The sequence below is a fragment of the Crocuta crocuta genome, unplaced genomic scaffold (genome assembly GCF_008692635.1).
Source record: "Crocuta crocuta isolate KB4526 unplaced genomic scaffold, BGI_CrCroc_1.0 scaffold654, whole genome shotgun sequence".
NCBI classification, from domain to species: Eukaryota; Metazoa; Chordata; class Mammalia; order Carnivora; family Hyaenidae; genus Crocuta; species Crocuta crocuta.
In genome coordinates this window covers 259,755-283,548 of record NW_027527817.1, presented here as the reverse complement: position 1 = coordinate 283,548, position 23,794 = coordinate 259,755, and the positions used below count along the sequence as shown (strand labels likewise).

The following is a 23,794-nucleotide window of genomic DNA, read 5'->3' as shown; positions in this document are numbered from 1 at the left end:
AACATATCTGAAAAAATATATATACATACCTCCATTTTAATAGTATGCAAGGAAAAGAAAGAAGAATTATAAAACATTATCCTAAGACACTCTTAAGTGTCAGAAAGCCAAAGCAAACTAGGTGGATAACTTTCAGATATTATTTGTTTGGTTCTGTCTGTTGATAGTGTAGTAATTTGAGAGGTTGTTGCTTGTTTATGAACCAAAGTTTTGCCTGGAAAACTTTCAATATGACCATCCAAAAAACCAGACAAGGAGAAACTCCCAGAAGTGTAGGGTCCCCAGACAAAACTTCAGTTGAGAAACTGCATGGATGATTTATTTGAAACTCATTTTCAGTATTTTGAGCTTTTCTAGGACTTGTTAAAACCACCCACCGCAAAACAATAACGTGCAAATGTGTTAACAGATGACCTGTCACCACCATGGTATGTTAAGAACCTATGGGGCGCCTGGGTGGCTTAGTCGGTTAAGCGTCCGACTTTCACTTAGGTCATGATCTCGCGGTTCGTGGGTTCGAGCCCCGCGTTGGGCTCTGTGCTGACTGCCAGCTCAGAGCCTGGAGCCTGTTTCAGTCTGTCACTCCCTCTCTCTCTGGCCCTCCCCTGCTCACGCTGTCTCCTCTCTCCTCTAGAAATAAATAAAAAGATTAAAAAAAAAAAGAACTTATGATACCATGTCAGAGTAGTCTGAAGCAATATCTTGTATTTATTCAACATAGAGATACTAAGAGCCTTTAATACACACAACAGTATATGCTCACCATGATGTTATTGTGAATGAAGCCCTTTCGGTACCGTGCAGGTTTCAAATGTGGATATTCTTCAGTGCTGGTGACCTGGATACCCCAGACCTTCTTCCAAGCTTCATATAACTGAATATGAACCGGGTAGACCCCTGAGTGATGTGGTGCCACCGCGTAGCCCATGTTGATAGGGATTCCATGTTCCTAAAAGAAAACAAGAACAACATTACATGGAATGTAGTCAATTGAATTCCATTAAAATTGTTTCCATAAACATTATTTAGCATACATTGAATTCTATGCTAAATATAAGAAATACAAAAACTAACATAGAGCTTTTGCCTTCCAGCAACTCACAATCTTATAGAACTCTGATGCTATCATAGACATAGTAAATACTTTGGCATGTGGTGTGTGGGTGAGATTCATTCTGAATTTTGAATACAGTAAGTTTTGAGGGAAGATAGGACGAGAACATGGTCTTTCCTTAAATAGCTATAGAAAAACAGTGTCACTTGAGCAAGTGCTCAAAATGGAGATGAAAGAGCACTGTGTGTGTGTGTGTGTGTGTGTGGTGTAATGAAGACAACCAGAAAGGTAAGTGTGAACTATAAAGTAATGAGCTTTTACTATTAACTGAGGGATTTGGAATAAATTCTATTTAAATAGTGTAGATAATGAAGCTCTTTGAGCATGGAAGGGCATGCTCTGCTCTATGTTTCTAGTAGAAGGATCTAGTGACAACACGTTAAGATGAAGTAAAATTGGGGAGGAAATGAATTGCGATGGTGCACTTTAAAAGGAACATGGGTTCCCAAACTAGATTGGTTTTTGGTGGTCCAATTAAAAGCCAGGAGACAAATGTCATATAAAACACAGTGATGATTTGAGGGGTAAAGGAAAAGTCAAATTAAGGTTCTGTCTTTGGTTTTAGTTTACAGCAGCTCAATTCACTTATGATGAAATATACACTTTACTATGAGATGCTTGCCTTGGGTAAACAATTGAGTCTAAAGTAAAACAAGTATAAATTTAAAACAACAAAATGAAAGAATTGTTGAAGAATGATATTTCATTGCAAGGTACATGATATAGATGTGCAGTTTTCTAATTTCGTCTTCTTTATATCTCTCCCTTTAAATGTTTATCTGCTCTATAAGACTCCTTATAGGATTGAATCTCATCAATGAGGTTATAAATGACTGTATAGCATTATATGAAAGTTGATTGAATCAATAAACAGAACACAAAAGTGTTGACAATTGCCATTTAGATTTTCCATTATATGGCACGCAGCATAAGAAAGGAATTCAGCCTGGCATAATAAGCAATCTGTGGCTGGATCAAATATCAGTCAGTTACATGTTACTCCCAACTCAGAGGATGGGCGCTAAATAATTTGTATCATTTTCCATTATTTTCCCTTTCATGGAATGACTCTTATTGTATAGCCAAATTTACCTTTCTATCACCAAGACTATGTGTTTTTTAACATCTGTTACAAGAAATGACTCTGTAGAAAGACCGAATTATGAAATCAGTGCTACAAAATGAGCTAGAGTCTTTTGCAAGGTGCTGGGGAAAATTCATTTCTTGGTGTGTGCAGAAGAAAAATACTTCCCCAGGAGCTTATACTTTCAACACAAGGAAAAGTTGGAAATATCCAATAAGAAAACTACTTGGAAGCTGCCATAGGGGCAGGCAGCTACTGTATTTGACACATCACTCGGAGACATGTACTGGAAAAAGCCTTAGTTCTCTTGGCTTAGTTCCATATTGTGCAGTTGAATCATTGCAAAGTGTCCAAGTATCATCAGGTAGCCAATAATAGATACATTGGATCTGAGATACACATGAACTTCCTCATCGGAGAAGGTCAAGTGTGTTCAAACCTTTCTATCTGGTAAGTAGAACTCATATGACTGGTATTTAGAGAAGCACTCCTGATTTACAAGAAAGGAAAATCAATCTGTTATACCCTCGCAACTCTTTCGTGATTCATATGGAGGTTTTGTAATAGTTTCATTCCATGATTTGCAAAATAACAAAATCAACAATTATGAATCCCTGTAATCTGTACGAATCACTGTGTTAGTCTTCATTTACTATCCCTGTATAATATTTTATTCCAAATTTGGGGCCTAAAACACTAGACAAGTATGCAAATGTCCTAGAAACAGATGAAAAGTGAAATCATGAAGAAAATTGAAATATCAAACAACTATATCTCCTCGGGAAAAAAAAAAGACATTTCAATTTTGACAGGTAGTTAAATGAATTGTAGAACTTTCATGAAAAACCAGAAGGTAAAAAGCAATTGATTTAGTGAGTAGGAAGGAAGGGGCAGTAAAAGGATTTTATTATATTTATTGATTTCTCAGGGCTCAATGTTATACTGCTCATAAGGTCATCTTATCACACTGACAACCAGAGCTCAATCAAAATAGTAAATCACACTAGATAATTATGAGTTTATACTTTTTCAATCTAAATGATAACACAAAATGAAAAGCAACTCCCTAGAAACTCTTTTTCTGTTATCAAGAAACTTGCTGAACTAGAAACCTTCATTCTTTACTGTCCAGCTCTTAAAACCCACTTCACAGAGATTTGGTCAACTAAAAAGTGTACTAAACATCATACCTATACAAGATCACAAAAATTACAAAACTTAAAAGATTTGCTAATATAAATAAAGGAAGCATTTGAAACTATAAGAATATATATAAAATGACAGAATAAACTAATTCAAATATGATTTTTTTATTTATTAAAACAATGTCTTTTATGGGATCTAAGCTTTCTATGATATTACAATATGATATCACAAATATTTACATTAAGCTTGATTAAATTTTCCCAGTTACATTAAATTCCTAGTTGATTGGGAAATCAGACAATGTGGTAATCTACAGACGATATAAAAACGGGGTCACCATTTTTCAAAAACTAGAATAGAAATGTATTTAGCATTAAACCTTAAATAGTAGCGGAAATGATCTCATTTAATTTTTCTTTGATTGTTCCTACTGATCATATCTGCTTGCAGTTGCTAAGTGCATAATGTTTATGAAGTGTTTTCACATTTGTGTCTAATGAGATCCTCATAAGTATCTTGTGAGGTGGCCCAGATGTTATTATCAAATGTGGAAACTGAGGCTCAGAGAAGGCAAACGACTTGCTCATATTTCTAAATGTCAGAGCTAAAATTATAACCAAGCCTTTAGATTCAAAGATTTTGCGGTTACTTTTCTACTAAGTTGTTACTACTCTGAGCTCCCCCTCCAACCCCAGTTAATGATCGGAAGTACTTTATAGACAGAGAATGAATGGACTCTAATACATATTTCTGAACTGTAACTCCTATCTACTCTGTTTTCACTTGGAGAGGTTTATAAAGCAAAATTCTACCTTTTCCAAACTTCTCCGTAGCTATTGTTGGTTATGTGAACATGTCTCAGCCAATTAGAAATACTCAGGACATATTTTAGAAATCAGTAGGTGGGCAAATGCTGAAGCGTGGTAGCTCCTGACTCCTGTTGTTGACACTTAAGGTCTTGAAAATAGGAGGCTTTTCTGGGGCAGTATTTGGTGCCCATTTGCAGGGCAGCGGTGGAAACTGACGCCTCTGCCAGAGCTCCAGGGGCAGCTTCAGAAGTGGTCATTTCCCTAGGGAAACAGTTCTGTCTGGCTTTGTGAGTCCTCTGAGAGGTACAGCCTAGACTCTGCTTCATCAGCCTTTCTAAAGTTTTTGGAAGCACTTAAATTGCTAAATAAAACTCCCCTTGTTTAAAATAACTCCAAGTGGCTTCTGCTTCTAGCATGGAAACCTTACTGATACTGGTAATTCTTGCCTCTTTATAATAAGTATGAAAAGTTTAAGGAGTTCAGGTGAGATATCAGTGGTTTGAATTCTAGGAAAACAGAGGAAGAATTTGCTAACACAGTGCCCAATATTTCTTCAAGAAAATTGATATATGGCAAATACCTATTTGTCTAGTAGGATACTATCATGTAATACATATGACTGCTTAGTTTTATGTACTTGTCAGCCAATAGTAATGTATAGAGAAAATAAATATGAGACTAGTTTACTTAAATAATAAATACCACAAGTATCTACCACAAGACAACATGTGGCAAAACCATATAAAGTAGGGAACATAAAGAAGGGGAACAAATTCTATGGAAAGAACATTGTTCCAATGGGTTAATCTTGATCAGCACAAGCACCTCTGTGCCAGCATGCATTACAACATCCCTTCATAGGATACCTACATACTAATGAATGGGCAAAGAAATCTGTAGGTCTTGCATGCAAAGGTAGAAGGGACTATGGGTAAGCATGAGCAGTACTCTGGTGCTACGTTTTAAGGTCAGTCAATGCAGATACTTTTTAGAAGACCTGATATACCATAGGGAGCCAGAGGAAAAAAAGGAGAAAAATGGGCTCCTGGAGGTCAGGAGATCCCTGGATCTTTCACAAATACTTGGAGAGAAACCTGAAGAACGGATGAAGGTCTTGATACAAGGATGATGAAAAGCCAGACAAATGATATTTTTCCTATTATTATCTCCTTACATTTGCATTTCAGGATATATTGTGAAACCAGTCTACAATGTATTTAGGATGATTTTAAGTTATTTTTTAAATGTTTATTTATTTTTGAGAGACAGAGACAGAGACAGAGACAGAGATAGAGTGCAAATGGGGGAGAGGCAGAGAAAGAGAGAGAGAGACAGAGTCTGAAGCAGGCTCCAGGCTCTGAGCTGTCAGCAAAGTGCCACGTGCAGGGCGCAAACTCACAGACCTTGAGATCATGACCTGAATGGATATCGGAGGCTTAACTGACTGAGCCATCCAGGTGCCCCTCTTTAGGATGGTTTTATATCCCCAGTGCTTAGCAGCATGCCTGGTACATTGTTGGTGTTTAACAAATATATTTTAAAGGAAATGGCAAATTTAAAATGTTATTAAATACATTTAATCACTTTATATTTAATAAATGAATTTAAAAGGAAAGCAAGTAAAATAATGATTGCATAAATGAATGTACTTCACTTACTTGAGTAACAATATAATGCATTGTTTATATTGTTTAATATCCTGTTGAACTTAAAATACTGATTTGTACTCGGATGTACATGATTTCTAGGGAGCGACACTAGTGCTAAAGAAAATAGATCTCATTATCTATTTTTCCTTTTAATAAGGACTTGGAATCATATTGTCCACTTTGAGAATGACCCTAGGATTATTGATTTTCCACTGTGTTTTGGGAACTGAAATTGTCTTCTGTTTTCATAAGTGATAAAAGCAATGACTGTGTGACCCTGGAAATTGGCTGGGTCAGTCTTGACAATTTTTGGACTGAAGACTAGTAAATGGTGACAAATCTCTGGAGAGCTCTGTGTTACAAATGGATTTTTCTTTTGGAAAAGAAATAACACAGCAATGGTGTTGCTTCTACAGTGTGAACTTTCTGATCCTAAGTGGAGCTATTTTGGGCAATTGAGACTCATTGCTTTAATATTCTTGATCCTGCTGAAAGTCTACTTTGCTGCCTAAAGGGAAGTAACATAAAAACTAAGTAAGTCTTCATTCACACTGTAAGAAATGTAGTTGTTTAGGCATTTGTATTGTTAATTTTTTGTGGTTAGACTTCTTGATTTATCAATAATCAAAATGTTCAATACATTTTGATTCATTCATTTTCTTTATTCAATACATATTTATTATGTACATGATGTATTAGAAATCATTCTAGTGCTGAAAATACATCAGCAAAACAGACAGAATTCCTTGCCATCAGGAAGTGTATATTTTAATGAGGTGAGAACAAGATTACATAAAATAAATAGGCAAATTGTATAATGTATCAGAAGATGCTAAGGACTATGGAGAAAAATAAAGCAGAGAAAAGGGAAGGTTTGGAAGAGTATGGGTTGCAATATTAAATAGATTTTTTAGGAGGGCTTCCTAGAGAAGGTAGTATTTTGAATCAAGATCTGTTGTGAGGGATTAAGCCATATAGATAACTTCAGGAAGATCATTCCAGGCGTTGACAGTACATACATTGCTCTGAGTTAAAAGCACTTCAGGTATTCTAGAAAGAATAAGACTTCTCTCTCTCTTTTTTTTGGGGGGGGCAGGATCAGCAAAGGGGGAGATCCATCATAAGATGTGATATCAAGAGGCAGGGTTACTGCAAATAGTCTTACAAGTTATTTACTGAACCCCCAGGAGGGTACTAGTCACATTAATTATGCTTTCATGGAAATTATATAAGGTTGCATTGCTGAAAAGAAGGAATGAGTGTAGATCATTAAGGTGCTTATACACTACTATAAGGATGTTGGTATTACCCCTAGTGAGATAAGGAGCTACTGGAAAGTTTTCCATAGATAGAGGATATAATAGAGCCTACCTTTCCAAAATTATTCTGAATGCTGAGAGCTGACTAAAAGAAAGTAAGGCAGAAATGAGTTGCCTGTTAATAGGTTACTAAAACAATCTTAATAGCTTGGACCAGCATAGGGACAATGTGCTTGGTGAGAAATGATTTTGGTCGATATATTGTGAAGCCACAGAATTCAATGACTGATTGAATAGAAAACATGAGATAAATGCTCAACTAGAAGGATAGGATTTCCATCAAATGAGATTGGGAAGTTAAAAAAATTAAACAGGTTTTGGGGAAAGAGAGGACATATATTTGACATTAGACATCCAATTGGATATGTCAGTTAGGAAGTGAAACAAACAAGTTTAACATTCAGAGGAGAGAGTTCAGCTGGAGATCTAAATTTGGAGAGTTATCAATATATAAATTTTATTTAGATTCATAAGACTCATTGAGATCATCAACAGAATTAATGCATAAATAGAGAAGTCTAAGAATAGATATTTATAGGAGGGTAACATTACAGAGAGAAGAGAAGAAATCTAGAAAATATACTGAGAAAAAGTATTTCAAGTAAGATGAGAGGAATGCCAGGAATCTACAACAAAATAGAAGCCAACTGAAGAAAGTGTTTGATAAAAGAATCAGAATTCAAAATGTCTAGAGCTTCTAATAGATGAAGTTAAATGAGAAAATAAGAATTGCCCATTGGTTTAAAATATTAAATATTGGTTGTGCGTTGGTGAACTGGACAAGAGTTCTGATGGAGAGGTGGAGAGAAAGAATATCAGAATGGATTTAAGAGAGAATGGGAAGAGCTTCAATGGGGACAGTGCGTATTACAACTATTTCAAGAAGCTTAGCTAAAATGGAGAGCCTAGAAATGGTACTGTAGGTGAAGGATGCAGCAAACATAAGCACAGGATTATCTAAATATAGGAGTAAGAGCAGTATGTTCGTACAGAGAGGGAAATGATTTAGTAAAGAGGAAAGAATTTCTAGAATGGTGCTCTTGAACCATTGGAAAGGGGTGAGATTGAGTGCAAAATAGAGAATTTGGTCTTTGCATTTCTAGTTCTTTCTTTCATCATTTCAAGACAGAAGCCAAGATTGTGTGCTTCCCTCACAGAATATCAGCCCACAATTTATATTTATGTCATTATTAACACAGTTTATGTTAATAAGTGGTACCAATATATTCCAAAAGCTTTTACTAAATGATTATGGCCACTTGAGTAACTGTCTATAAAGGTTAGTATAATTATTATATTTTTCTGTAGGCACATTAAAATGATACCTATTATTATGTTTTCATTTCATTATCATCATGTTGAAGTGGTAGTTGTAGGGAGCATGTGGAAGTTCACTTCTAATTTATTGATTTTTTTCCCCAGTGAAAGATCATCAGCTAAGAATGGGGATGGGGAAGACATGGGGTAGTTTGCAGAAAGAGAGGGTGAAACAGTAGCCTCGAAGAGTAGGATGATAAGTCATCTGAAGACTTGCGGTATAACTTCTGGGCAGCATTGAGGCTCTACTTGAGGTCTGTGGTCATGACTTTAAAGTGAGAACAGTTAAGTGTTGGTCCCCACCACATTCAGTTTCAGGGGCAGAGGCATAGACTAGGTAGAGATTTGGATCCAGACAAGGTTGAGGCTTTGTGGGGGAGAATGATGAACCCAGAAGTGCAAAGGATTTCAGAGGGTATTCAAGGAAACACTGATGATGATTGACTCTTGAAATAAGCCGAATAAGGATGAAAGCAAGAACTTGCTTTCAAAGAATGAATGAATGCCCTTGATTTTCTGATTTTGAACACATTTCCAAACCTTTTAGATGCTTCCACAATTATATAGTTGATGGGCTGGAATCAGTAATTTAAACACATTACTTTGCAGAAGTAGATTTGCATAAACTATTACTTTCTCTGAGAAAAAGAATATATTTCTAATATTATTTTTGAGCTAAGCTGAGATTTCTCTTTGGAGTCATTTTTCCCCTTAATGTCAACTTAATGCATTTATGGAGAAATGATTTAAACCCATTGTGTAGGTATGTGCCATCCCTCAGGTTGTCAATTCCCCTACTGTCCAAATACAGGGTCTTATTTCAGTTTCAAAATCCTTCTGTGACAACTAGTGCCTTCTCTAAGAGTTAAAATATGCATATTTTTGTTTCTAATGTTGGGGAACATTTACAACCATGTGAAATAGGATAAATTTCATCAGACAGAAAGTAAATTTATATTAATAAATGGTACCTATATATTAAAAAACACCTAAATTATGATTGCTTAAGTAAATGCCTATAATATATTAAAGTATTATATTTTTCTGTAGATATGTAGCTGTTTCAAATAAAAATCTTACCAAAATATTATTATTTCTATTTTGCTATCATCAAGTTAAAAATGGCATTACATTTGGAAATCAAAGCATTGATACAGTTCTCATCTCAAAACAATCTGACTTCAAGCACTCTAATTCTTCTGTATTATCAATCAGTTTTAACTCTCCCCACTGTCAACATGTTTGGAAACAATTTCTCATATTCTCATATTGCTCAAGTTACTGCAGATATGACTGCAGGGAACTGAGGTGTCAACTCTAAAGAGGTAATCATGGAATGATGAAAATGTTCAGCCACTATAGATAAAACATGAAAGAAACTATCAAGCTGAAAGAATTTTTCAAATTGAAAAAGGCAAAGGAGAAAAAAGAAAAGAAAAATATCTGGTATCAAGCACTGTTGATGGATTATCCCATTTGAATAAGGTAAACTCAGTACAACAGGAGTTAAGTAAAAAATTCTTGAAAATCTTGGCTTTTGATTATTTAAGACTCATTTAATCATTAAAAACAAGTTTGGTCATTGAAGCAATTAAATTAAAATGTCAGTGAAAGTTCATTATGTTCTTATTGACCATTCGAAGAATCTACTCACAAAACTGCTATCTAATAATTGATTAATAAATAAGCATAAAACCTACTACTAACACTTCTTTAAAAGGTTTGGACTACTATGTTCAGGATATTCTATATAAATATTCCTTTGGAGGGTCTACAGATTTTAAATCAATGGGACAACTTGAATGTAAGTAAACATAAAAACAACTGAAAAGGCAAAATGTAATATAAAGCACTGGGTAAGGAATGGGTTCAAACTTTGTACCAGAGAGACAAAAATGAAAACAAAAAACAGTGGCTTAAAAAAGAGAAGAGCTTATTTTTCTTGAATAATGGGAAATCTGGAGATAAGCAGGGTTCAAGAATGCCAGAAGTGAGATATCTGATTCCCTTCACAGTTTTATGATGCTGCCTGAATTTCCACCAATAGGACAAAATACAAGGCAAATAAAGGAGCAAAGGCAAAGGGCAGAAGGGCAAACATCATCTGGATCTAACTTAGTTTCTTGGAGCCTCATATCACAACTTATGCTTATATCTAAATGGCCAGAAAGGTGTTAAATGACTCCTGCCTGAAATAAAAGCTGAAAAGTCAGTCCTTTAGCTAGACATTTTGTTTCACAAGCAAACTTTGGGTTTATTTAGTGAAGAATAATGTAAAAAATGTGTACTAAGTGTGCATTTAGAAATGACAGCCAAGGACTAAAGACATCTGTACTCTGAGATGAGAATTCCCAGGCACCATTGCTAACTAGCTCACTTCCTAATCTTATGTACAAAAGACACACAAGAAAAATGATCTAGTAAATTATAGAAGAGCAATGAATAAGAATATATTAATTAGGAACATTGAGAGATGATAGGAAAATCTGGAAAATTGGTATTTCAAATGGTAGATAGATTGCTATGCAAAGGTAATCAGTACAGTTGGATTTAGGTCCCTGAAGCCCTAAGGCCTAAGGTATAAAGTTCTTGTAAATTCTGGCCCCATAAGAGCTGCTCAGTTGCATCTTCTCCTAATTCCCAACTCAAAGCGTCTTCTGATACCAAATAAATTTCTTCTTCCTTTCTTCAACATTTTATGCTCCTTTTGGAGATTCATAAAGGTAAGAATTATCAGAAATGTAATTTATCTTCTACAAATTTCATATTTCTAAAGACATGGGAAGTTACCAATAATCACTGATGAATAGATATGTATCAATTTCGGATTCATGGAATACTATTCATCATTATGATTCCAATTGGAGNTAGAAGCTATACCTCAGACACCAAAGACCAATAGTACCCAAATCGTGATTTGTCCTTGCTCCAGCTCAGATGTAGGCTAGTGGTTCTAAGCTAAGAGAACCAAACTGGGAAGTCCAGAGGCTACCATCCCAACCCTGCACCCTACTCATAAATCTGAGTGTCACTTTGAGAGAAGGAAGTCATTGTCCCCANCGGCTCAGGTCATGATCTTATGGTTTGGTTTGTGGGTTGGCATTCCACGTTGTGCTCTGAGCTGACAGTGCAGAGTCTACTTAGGATTCTCTGCCTCCCTCTCTCTCTGCCCCTCCCCTACTAATGCTCTACCTTTCACTCAAAAATAAATAAACACTTTGACAATTTAAAAAAAACCACCTGCTTTCAATTTTATGTACTTTTCTCTGGATCATTATATATTTGAGCCACAGTTTGATAAGCTTTTACTCTGAAGAGCTATGTAGTAAATATTTTAGTCCTTGCCAGCAACATAATGCTTCTGTCAGACATTTTTCTTTGTTTATTTGTTTAAGACTTTTACAATGCTTTAAAAATGTAAAACCAATCGTTAGCACACAACCATACAGAGATCACTGCAGGGCAAATCCCACAGATAGTAGTTACCAGAGGCATTGATTGGTTGTTGCTGAAGCAATATATATTTCACTACGAGAGTGGAACAAGTTATTTTGGGAATTGTCTTGTGTTCTTCTGCACACTGCTCCCTCTGGCTGGGTGCTCCTCTCCTGCCTTCTGCCTCAAGCATACCTACTCATTTGTCACAAGTGTTATCTCAGTGGTCCATCCTGTTATTTTAAATTTTTCTTCCCTTTATAACTAACCAGAATCTCCTTTGTGGCTATACCAGGCTCTGTACATTTCTTTCAGAAACCTAAAACTCTATTTTATGACACTGAAGTACAATCCCTGAGAATAAGCAGCATCTCGTTCATTTTTGGATTCCTGGTATCAACTAAAGTGCTTCATGGATAATACACCTTAACTGTCTGTTGAGGAAAGGAAAGAAGGAAGGAAAAGAGGAAGACAAGAAGGAAGAAAGAATATTTTTTATTCTTTGCAAAAAAAAGAGGGAAGAAAGGAAGGAATGACTGAGTAAAGAAAAGGGAGGAGTTACTTTTTCATACTGGAAGAAGTATCTGAAAATTTTTGGACATAATTGGAAAACAATTTCAGAGACAAGAGTTCACATTTCACATGCACATGAATCAACCCTTTTACATTTTTTCATTTATTTCTTTTAAAAATGCAACTTTTATCATTTATGTTCTATCTTGGAAAGTTTGGTAAGATACTAGCCTCTTTTAATTATTAAAAATTAGTGGCCATATTCAGTATTGAATTATCAATAGATGGAGAACAGAAGGACAAATGAGAATATCTTTTATCTGTCCCCAGCTTGCTGGTAAAAATGATGGTAGCCATGATGATGATGATGACAAACATTTTTTGTAATACATATATGCCTGACACTTTGCTAAGCATTATACATATACAAACACGTACATACATCATTTAATTCTCATATAAATCTCAAAGTAAGAATGACTATCATCCCCATTTTTTACATTTGAAAATAAAAGCACAATAATTCTAAAAAAAATGTTTCCCTTTCCCAAAATATCCCTTTAGTAATTGGCAAAGGTGGAATTTGAATCAAGATAGGTCCGAAACCCAATGCATGGGCTTAACTGATACACTGAAAAATTAAGCCCACCCAGGGTAAACTCATATCACAAAAGATTTTTATGTGTTTGACAACAGAGCTACCCAGGTGCACTTAATTTTTTATGTGTAAAAAAGCAAAGTTTTGTTTTCTTCATAGGAACCATAACTTTTTCTTTTGTATTTTGTGCATACTTTACTGTTCTGTATAATATAAGCAAAACTTAATATTTAGAGGAAATATTATTTGCCTTAAAGCAAGTAAGTTAAATATTAACATCTACTTTAAGCAGTTACCAGCTTATCTCCTAGGGGGAAATCCTGTTTCAATTGTTTCATGTATCAGCACTGGAAAAGAATTAGAGCTCCTCTAGTTAATCTTCAAAGATTATTTAGATGCATAAAAACTATAAAGCAGAAGGAATGACTTTCAGTGCTTTATATTTACCAAAAATAATGATAAAAGGTATACAGAACAGATAGATGCAAGCCTTGATAGATTTACATTTAAAGTATTCTGAATGATATAAATAGTTCCTTTCCTTCATATTGCTGCCCAATATTAAAGTTAATTTTGTAGGTGACATTTATTCCTTTGAGGTTAAACATGTTCAGAAATAAAATAGCTACTTGACAGAAAAGGATGCTGCAACTAAAATAGGAATTTGAGGGATGAGTAGGTCTGATGTTGCCCTCCACTAGGACAATCAAACAGATAAATACGTATTGTAGAGATTTTCTAAGGGAAATTCTCTCATCTACCTGCCAATACCAGACCAGACAGTCAAAGACTTACCATGATACAACACATGATGACAAAAGCCATTTTTTCCCTCTAAATCCATTGCTAAGCAGTATGAATATGAATAGCTAATGAAATACCAATTCTAATTTTCAGGCAAAAAGTTCATGCTATTCTTTATGTTGTAGATTTCATGAAAAAAAAAATTGATGAAAACCTTAGAAATGGCTTGAATAAACTAGTTAAGAAAATTATTAAACAATATCATTCTATTTGGAAAAAAGGTAAAAATCCTATCTTCTGGCAATGGGTAGGTAGGAGAAAAATAAAAATATTTTCACTTATTATGCAATATGGTGATCAATATCCTATATACACACTTCAATTTTCCAAATTAGTCCTTTAAGTTTTTATACAATAACATCTACTCTCAGTACAGAAAGAAAGGTCTGTGTTCTTCAACAAGTTTTCAGCTTTGCAGAAGTCACTTACATATCCCCTTACTTACCGGGACTACGGTTTTAAAAAAGCCACTAGAAAAACAGGGCACACAAGTTGGTTCATTTAACCTTGGGCAATACTATCTGGTTCTTCCAGAAATCATCTGCTCTTGCATGGTGTAGGATATGGTGCAATTGACAGAGCACTAGTTTAGGAACCACAAGGCAGAGTATGGGTTCTCAGTGTTACCATTTACACATGAGCTCAGTTTCCACATTTGCAAAATTTAGAGCTTCATTGTCATTTTAGAAACAAGCTTAAGAAGCTTGCTGTATCTGATTTCCACACTCAAAGCGACTCAGATTTATAGATTTTTAGAGATATCAGGGGCCTCAATGGGTCATCTTGTTTGTCCACTTCATTTTACTGAAATGGGAATCTGAATACTATACCCAGATAACATGACAATGGCTAGAAGAGAAAGCTATCAATCTTACAAACCACAAATTAGAAAACTTGAAATAGTAGGTGTAAATGTTTAAAAAAAATTGTTAAGAACACAGTTTAGGGGCAAATAGTCCACATATTCTCAGCAGACTCTAAGAGCACAGCAACAGCAGGGACAGTAAAATCATTTGTATTAACAGTGAAAGCTTCGGTCCTTGTGAAAAATGAAACATGATGCTTAGTATGCATTTATTAATTTTAAAGCAGTAAGTTATGTATTTTAGAAAGTTACTGAAATAGTTAAAAGAATAAGTCGCTCAGATGCCAAACTTTGCCATGACAAATGGATAATTCATACATTGTAATACAAATATTCCATGTTGATATAGCATATATTAAAGGTTGAATCTATAAGTGTGCAATTTTAAGTATCCTGAATAAAACACACAAGTATTAATAGGAAGGTATCAAGAGTTATGATGGACAAACTATTGTCATGGTAAAGAGACATGGAGATGAATAAGTTGTGTCTCTAAAGAATGTTTCTCAACAATATATGAAAATTTATGTATTGTTAATGTAAAGAGAAAGATAATTGATAGCTGTCATGATGAAGAGATATCTCTACTGATCATATATACATACATACATATATACATATACATATATATACATACATACACATATATATACACACATACATATATATACATACATATATATACACACACAGAGAGAAATACTTTTAAACTGTTATAAAATGCCATCTGTAAACAAATGCTGTGTATTCAGTAACAAAATAATTTAAGTGCTCATATAAATGAGTCTCAAGATTGCTGGATGAGATTCTATAATCTTCCCAATGTGGTTTTATTATTTTCTTCCTTCCTAAGACCGTTTTACTCATCATGGGTTTCCAGTAAGTATAATTAAATATATTCAAGATCATACGAATATTCCATTTAATAAACATTTTGCAAAAGTTTACTGCTCTGTCTTCCAAGGAAATGCATTAATATTTGATTTCATTATTTAATCCATTTTCAAACTTAAAAATACCTCTTTGCCTATCCTACTTTAGGATTTAAAGTACAATTACCAAAAAACAAAATAACAAACAAAAAACAAAACCCAGACACAGCAGATTTAATAAACAAATTATTTCAAAACAGCAGTGGGTTTTAATTTGAAAACCCAGTCTAGAAATTCTAGCACATCAGGGGATATTACTGGAGACTCCCTAGTATCAGCCATTAAAACATCAGATGTGAAAGAATGTTCATAGTGAAATAAGGGGTCGGATGCAAAGGCCTTGAGGGCTGTTTTAAGGTAGTTTGGAGGACTTTGAGACAAAATATGACAAGACTTGATTTACAAGTTAACAGGATCACAAAGCTGTTTTGATGAGAATACTCAAGAGGACCAAGAAGTGAGGGGCTATTGCTGTAAATTGGTCAAGATATAATGTAAGGATTCCGACTTTTGGAGTGGTGCTGTGAGGAGCTCTTTGGACTCTGTCCCAGCAAAACAACTATAACTGATAGAAATTATTTAAAAAAAAAACATTAAAAATCTCTGGAAAATGAACTGAGGATGTACAGGAAATGAAGAAACATTATTCTCGAAAAATCTACCAAGACTGGTAAGAACAGTGAAAATATGTGCCATTTGATCCATGACCCACACCCTTCCCCACTTGCCTCAGTTTAAAGTGACAAAACTCTCACTCCAGGAGGGTAAAACCAGGAACACAGGGGTTTCTCTCTCCTTGGATTTCAGTCTAAAGCTCTGAATCTACCTGAGAGTAGCAAGCTATGAAAATTTCTCATGTCCCCAGCTCTGTGCTCAGTAGCTCCACTCTAGGCAAGAACAGCTGAGAGATCTGATCCCTTCCTCAAGGGAGCCTCACTTGGAGTAGAAGCTATACCTCAGACACCAAAGACCAATAGTACCCAAATCGTGATTTGTCCTTGCTCCAGCTCAGATGTAAGCTAGTGGTTCTAAGCTAAGAGAACCAAACTGGGAAGACCAGAGGCTACCATCCCAACCCTGCACCCTACTCATAAATCCGAGTGTCACTTTGAGAGAAGGAAGTCATTGTCCCCACTCAGCTCTAGAACAGTGGTTGCAAAGATTTTGCCCACAGGGAGATGTAGGTCATAAAAAGAGAGAGCTCTTAAATTCTCTCCAAGGGAAGCGACTTTATTTGATACAGAGTATGGGAAAGTTCAAGTCAAAGATCACCCTTGAAAACAATGGAGATTTTGATGGGAAGCAATTGAAAGGAGGCTGTTTTTATTTTAATTAAGATTAACAACAAGCTAATAAACCAAATAAGTTTACTAGAGAAAACCAAAGAAAGAGACAGCTAAGAACACTCCTGTGATTGGAAAGTCTCATAGACCTATCTACAGACCTTATCTATAGACCTGTGTTCTTTCAAAACACAGAAAAGGAGAGAAGTACATTTCCCAAGTAATTCTATGAAGCTAGTATTAGCCTACCATCCAAACCAGACAAAGGTATAATAAAACTACAAACCAATATCTCTATGAATGTAGATACAGATTCTTAACCAAGTACTAGCAATTAAATTCAGCAACATATAAAAAAGCATTATATACCAAGACTAAATAAGATTTATCACAGGATTTTCCCATCTGATATTTTAATTGCTGGTACTAGAAAGTCTTGGTTTTAGATGTTAAACTAACCTTACACCAATTAGTATAATACATCTTATCAACAAACAAAGGAAAAAGCATAATCAGCTGAATAGACCCTCCCCCCCATATATATGAAAATGCCAATATCCTCTCATAATCAAAATACTCAGATGGGCAGGAATTGACAGAAACTTCAAACTGATTACGGGTATCTATGAAAAGCCTGTAACTAACATCTCGCTTAATGGTGAAAGACTGGATGTTTCCCTCCTAAGATCAGGAATAAGACAAGGATTTTTGTGCTTGCCATTTCTATTCGGCAATAGACAGAGATTCTCACCAGGGAAATGGGACAAGAAAATGATAGAAAATGTTTCCAGATTGGAAAAGAAGAAGTAAAACTGTTTCCATTTACATATGCAAAGATCTTATATAGAAACTATCCTGAAGAATCCACTAAAATAATTCTAGAACTAGTTAATAAACTCAGTAAATTTGAAGGTTACAAACTCTATATACAAAAATCAATTATACTTTTATAAATAAAAATAAAGAATGTGTAAGTGAAATTAAGTAACAATTCCATTTATGACAGCATCAAAAAGAATATAATAATTAGTAAAAATATTTAGCAAAAGAAATGAGGAACATAGATGGTGAAAATTACAAAATATTGTTGAAAAGAACTAAGGAAGACCTAAATAAATGGAAAAAATAGCCCCTGTACATAGACCAGAAAACTTAGGTTAAGATAGGAGTATTTCCTCAATTGATCTGTGGATTCAATGTCATGTTATCAAAATCTCAGCTAGTCATCATGCAAGAATTGATAAGCTGCTTTTAAAACTCATATGAAAACTCAAAGGACCCAGAATAGGCAGAACAATTCTTAAAGCGAAAAACAAAGTTGGATGACTCAGAATTACTAATAGCAGGGGCACCTGGGTGGCTCAGTTGGTTAAGCGTCCGACTTCCGCTCAGGTCATTGTCTCTCGTGGTTCGTGGGTTCAAGCCCTGCGTCGGGCTCTGTACTGACAGCCAGCTCAAAGCCTGGAGCCTGTCTTCAGATTCTGTGACTCCCTCTCTCTCTGACCCTCCCCTGCTCATGCTGTCTCTATCTCTCTCTGAAAAATAAATAAAACATTAAAAAAAAAAAAGAATTCCCAATAGCAAAACTTATTGTGAAGATATAGGAATTCAGATGGTAAGATCTGGCATAAGGGTAGGCACAGATGTAAATGTAATAGAATTGAGAGTCTAGACATACTTCCTTACATTTAAAGTCAATTTATTTTTGGCAGAAGTACTGAGATAATTTTGGTGGGGGAAAGAATAATCTTTGCAACAAAAATGCAGGTACAACCAGATACCCACATGTGACAGAATGAATCTGTACTTCTTCCATGCCATACAAAAGAATGAACTCTAAATGCACCACGGAACTAAATGTAAAAGTTCATACCATCTAATTCATAGAAACAAATGTAGGAGTACATTTTTATGACCTTGGGTTAGGCAAAGCCTTTCTAGATTTGACACAAAAAGCACAAGAGAAAAAAAATGATAAATTGGATTTTATCAAAACTAAAAACTTCTTTGTTTCAAAAGACACTGTACAGAAAGTTTAAAGAGAATGCACATATGGGGAAAATATCTGTACGTCACAGATCTGATAAAGTACTTGTATAAAGAATATACAAAGATTTCTTGCAAGTAAATAACAAAAGGCCACTAACTCAATTAAAAAATGGAAAAGGATCTGAATAGACATGAAGATATATGACAGCTGATAGACATATGAAAAGATGCTCAACATAATTAGCCATTAGCCTCATATCCATACCATATATAATAAAAAAGACAGATAATAACATGTGTTGGTAAGGATGTGGAGTAATTAGAATCCTCATACATTGTTGGTGGGAATGTAAAGTGGTGCAATTTATTTTATTTTATTTTTTTAAAATTTTAATGTTTTATTTATTTTTGAAAGAGAGAGAGGGAAAGGGAGAATGGGGTAGGGATACAGAGAGAGAGAGAGAGGACATTCACATACATAGAATCCGAAGAAGGTTCCTGGCTCAAAGCTGTCAGCACAGAGCCTGATGTGGAACCTGAGCTCATGAATCCATGAGAACATGATCTACGTCAAAGTCGGATGCTTAACCCACTGAGCCACCAAGGTGTCTTAAGTGGTACAGATAATTTAAAAACAGTCTGGCAGTTTCTCAAAATGTTAAACATAGAGATACCATATGTTAACCCAACAATTCCACTCCTGGGTAAATATAAAGATAAATGAAAACACATGTCCACACAAAAACTTGTACATGACTGTTTGTAGAAGAATTATAAATGATAGCCAAAAAGTATAAATATGTCTATCAACTGATGAATGTATAAATAAAATATTAACATAACAATGGAAGATTACTTGTCTATAAAAGGGAACAAAGTACTGATAAATGCTGCAACATATATTAGCCTCAAAACACTAAGCTAAATAAAAAAATTAATCATAAAAGATCACACTCATGTTATATGATTTTATTTATATAAAATCTTCAGAATAAACAAATCTATAGAAATGGAAAGTAAATTAATAATTTCCTAGGTTCGGGGGAGTTGATAGAAAGAGGAAGTGACTACTGAAGGGTACAGACTGTTTTGAAGTTATAAAGATTTTTTTTAACTTCATTGTGGTGATGTTTGCATAAATATGTGAATATACTAAAAATCACTGAAGTTTTTATGGGTGAATTGTATGGTATGTTATTGTCAATATCAATAAAGCTGGTAAAAAAATATACAACTGTAACAGACTAAGTAGTAGTAGAGATGATGAAATTCATCAGTTCTAAATATATTTTCATGTAGAGGCAATGGACTGGATGAGAAGAAGAGAAGAGTTAGATGTGTCAATATTTTGGGCTTAGGGAGATGTAACTGGCATTAAGCTTCAGGATAAAGGTTCTGAGTTTATGTGTATGGTGTAAGAAAGTGGTCCATTCTTCTGCATGTTGCTGTCTAGTTCTTCCAGCACCATTTGCTAAAGAGGCTGTCTTTTTTTCTACTGGATATGCTTTCCTGCTTTGTCGAAGATTAGTTGGTCATACACTTGTGGGTCCATTTCTGGGTTCTGTATTCTATTCCATTGATCTATGTGTCTGATGTGAGACAGGAAACCATCAAAATCCTAGAGGAGAAAACAGGTAACAACCTCTTTGACCTTGGCTGCAGCAACTTTTACTTGACATGTCTCTGAAGGCAAGGGAAATAAAAGCAAAAATGAACTATTGGGACCTCATCAAGATAAAAAGCTTCTGCACAGCAAAGGAAACAATCAATAAAACTAAAAGGAAACCATAAGAAGATATTTGCAAATGACATATCAGATAAAAGGTTAGTGTCCAAAATCTAGAAAGAACTTATGAAAGTCAACACCTGAAAAATAAATAATACAGTGAAAATGGGTAGAATACATGAATAGACTCTTTTCCAAGAAGACATCCAGATGATGTCTGATGACACATGAAAAGATGCTCAACATTGCTCATCATCAGGAAAATACAAATCAAAACCACATTGAGATACCACCTCACATAGGTCAGAGTGGCTAAAATTAACAGCTAAGGAAATAACAGATGTTGGCGGGGATGTTGAGAAAGAGAAACCCACTTGCACTCTTAGTGGGAATGCAAACTGGTACAGCCACTCTGGAAGACAGTATGGAGGTTCCTCAAAAATTAAAAATAGAATTACAACCTAGGAATAGCACTACTAGATATCTAACCAAAGGATACAGGAGTACTGATTTTAGGGGTCCATGTACCCTAATGTTTATAGCAGCACTATCAACAGTAGCCAAATTATGGAAAAAGCCTAGCTGTCCATCAACTGATGAATGGATAAAGAAGATGTGGTATATATACACAATGGAATACTACTTATCGATGAAAAAGAATGCAAATCTTGCCATTTGCAACAACATGGATGGAACTGAAGGGTATTATGCTAAGTGAAATAAGTCAGAGAAAACAGATATATGTTCTCACTCATGTGGAATTTGAGAAATTTAACAGAAGAACATCAGGGAAAGAAAGGAAAAATAACTTACAAACAGAGAGGGAGGCAAACCGTAAATGACTTTTAAATACAGAGAACAGAGTGTTGGTGGGGGTGAGGAGTTGGGGGGGGTGGGGAAAATGAGTGATGGGAACTGAGGAGGGCTCTTGTTGGGATGAGTGCTGGGTTTTCCATGAAAGTGATACATCATGGGAATCTACTCCTGAAACCAAGACTATATTGTATGTGATCTCACTTGACAAATTATCAAAAAGAAGATGAAGAATAAGATTCTGATTTTAATGTTTTAGTTCATACGGAAATCCTTTTTAAGTTAATGAACAAATACATGTAACTTCTATCATACAGGATTCTTTATGTTTCCTATTTCATTTTTTAGAATTTTTAATGTTTATTTATTTTTGAGAGATAGAGTAAGACAGAGTGTGAGCAGGGGAGGGGCAAAGAGAGAGGAAGACAGAATCTGAAGCAGGTTCCAGGCTCTGACCTGTCAGCAGAGAGCCTGATACGGGGCTCAAATCCATGTGCCGTGAGATCATGAACTGAGTAGAAGTCCGATGCTTAACCAACTGAGCCACCCAGGGGCCCCTATATATCCTATTTCTAATCAGACGTTTGGGTGAGCTTCCATAATTACTTCCAATGATTTCTGCCTATTGGTATTCCCTCCCTTGTTGAATCTCCTTCCCTTTGAGTGAGCCCTGGCCCTAATGACTATCTTTTAATGAATAGTATATGGTTAAACTGATGTGATCTCATTTCTGAGATTAGGTTATAGAAGTTCAGGATTCTTCAAAAGCTCATGCAATTGCCAAAAATGTTTCAAATTTGTCTATGCTTGGATGTTTTGCTTCTTTATATTTTATTTAAATTCCTCATGCTTATGTATCTATTCTGCTGAGTGCACAGACTGGCTTATTCATTATTGAAACTTCAAAATACATTATTTGCTCCCTAGTGAACTTTCATTAAATCAGTATTTGGTCACAATTCATTTTTTGATTCAATAGTCTTACCTGCTCTAAATTTTCAATCTCTGAAATACCCTATTAGCTATAATTACCAGGTTTTTTTAAATAACTTGTATTTGTTGTACAACATAAGGCGTATGCTGCATAATTTAGTAAAGATACAGACATAGCAGCTATTGAAAAGCATTTCTCTTTCAGTTTTATATCATCGTGCCATGAATTCCAATATTACACTCGTTTTGTTTTTTAATTAAAACCTCTACATAAGTGATTTAGTATGCAGACCATCATGATACTTAAAGATTTTCCATAGTTACTCTTTGATGAGTTTGAGTTTTTATGAGAACATTTTAAGTGTAAGTATTTTCCTTATCAGGAATATTGTGTCTTCTTATGATAAAAAGATATACAGAGTTCATAAATGTGTGTAGCATTTTTATTTTTTGAAAAATATTTTTATTTATTTCTAGGAGAGAGAGAGAGAGAGAGAGACAGCGTGAGCAGGGGAGGGTCAGAGAGAGAGGGAGATACAGACTCTGAAATAGGCTCCAGGCTCTGAGCTGGCAGTCAGCATAGAGCCCGATGCGGGGCTCGAACCCACAAACCGAGAGATCATGACCTAAGCGAAAGTCGGACGCTTAACCGACTAAGCCACCCAGGCGCCCCTGTGTGTAGCATTTTTAAAGTGGGTTTTAAAATCATAGGCCTTTATTTCAGTAATTCTTAACTTATTTACTCATAAATATGACACATGACTATTAAAAAATGACAAGAAAAACACAAAATTATTGAAAAGTTATCACTGAAGACAAGTTTTATTTCTCTTCAGATATTTTATAGTCTACAACTATCAGTGAACTGAAAGACTTCATTCATTTAAAAATGTTAATGAGTTGTCCACAAATTTAAAACAAAAAAACACTATTTCTTAATTTCCCTTTTTCCCCACAAATCTGTTTAGGAATAAAAATAAATAATCCCGATTTATGTTAAAGGCATTCTTTCCCTCTAGGTTCAAAAAAGAGGCGTGTGTCAAGTCAGGAATGATATTTGGTAACATTTTCATCAAACACTTTAATGTTAGCCAGTGTGTTCCATTTCTTGATGGAAATCTCTTGAGATTGTCATTGTCTGTTGTTATATTTGAAGTGTTGCTTCTATTTAGTGACATGTTCAAGTAACAGAATGAAAGCAAAAATGTATGGTTTATTAGAAGAATCAAAAATATTTTTCCCAATCTAATGCCATACAAGTAAAGTATCCTATAATTAATATATCTTAGTTTACTACATTTATCATTGTATTAACACTCTGTACACACATACACACATTCCATGGTATATATGTTCATGTATTAAGCATGCATATATATACATATATATATACACACACACAAACACACTCATACAATGCATATACAAGTGCTCATGGATTAAGCAATTACATAATCATAGGCCC

At 34.9% G+C, this 23,794-nt stretch overlaps 1 protein-coding gene across 2 annotated transcripts in view; it reads right to left on the bottom strand.

Moving 5' to 3' along the window:
- Positions 1-23,794, bottom strand: part of LOC144241023 (bifunctional heparan sulfate N-deacetylase/N-sulfotransferase 4) — a 246,044-nt gene that overhangs the window by 93,485 nt on the left and 128,765 nt on the right. For both annotated transcript variants that reach the window (XM_077775467.1, XM_077775470.1), the window contains exon 4: positions 764-949. In XM_077775467.1, coding sequence (XP_077631593.1) covers positions 764-949 — 186 coding nt within the window. The remainder of the gene's footprint in view (positions 1-763; positions 950-23,794) is intronic.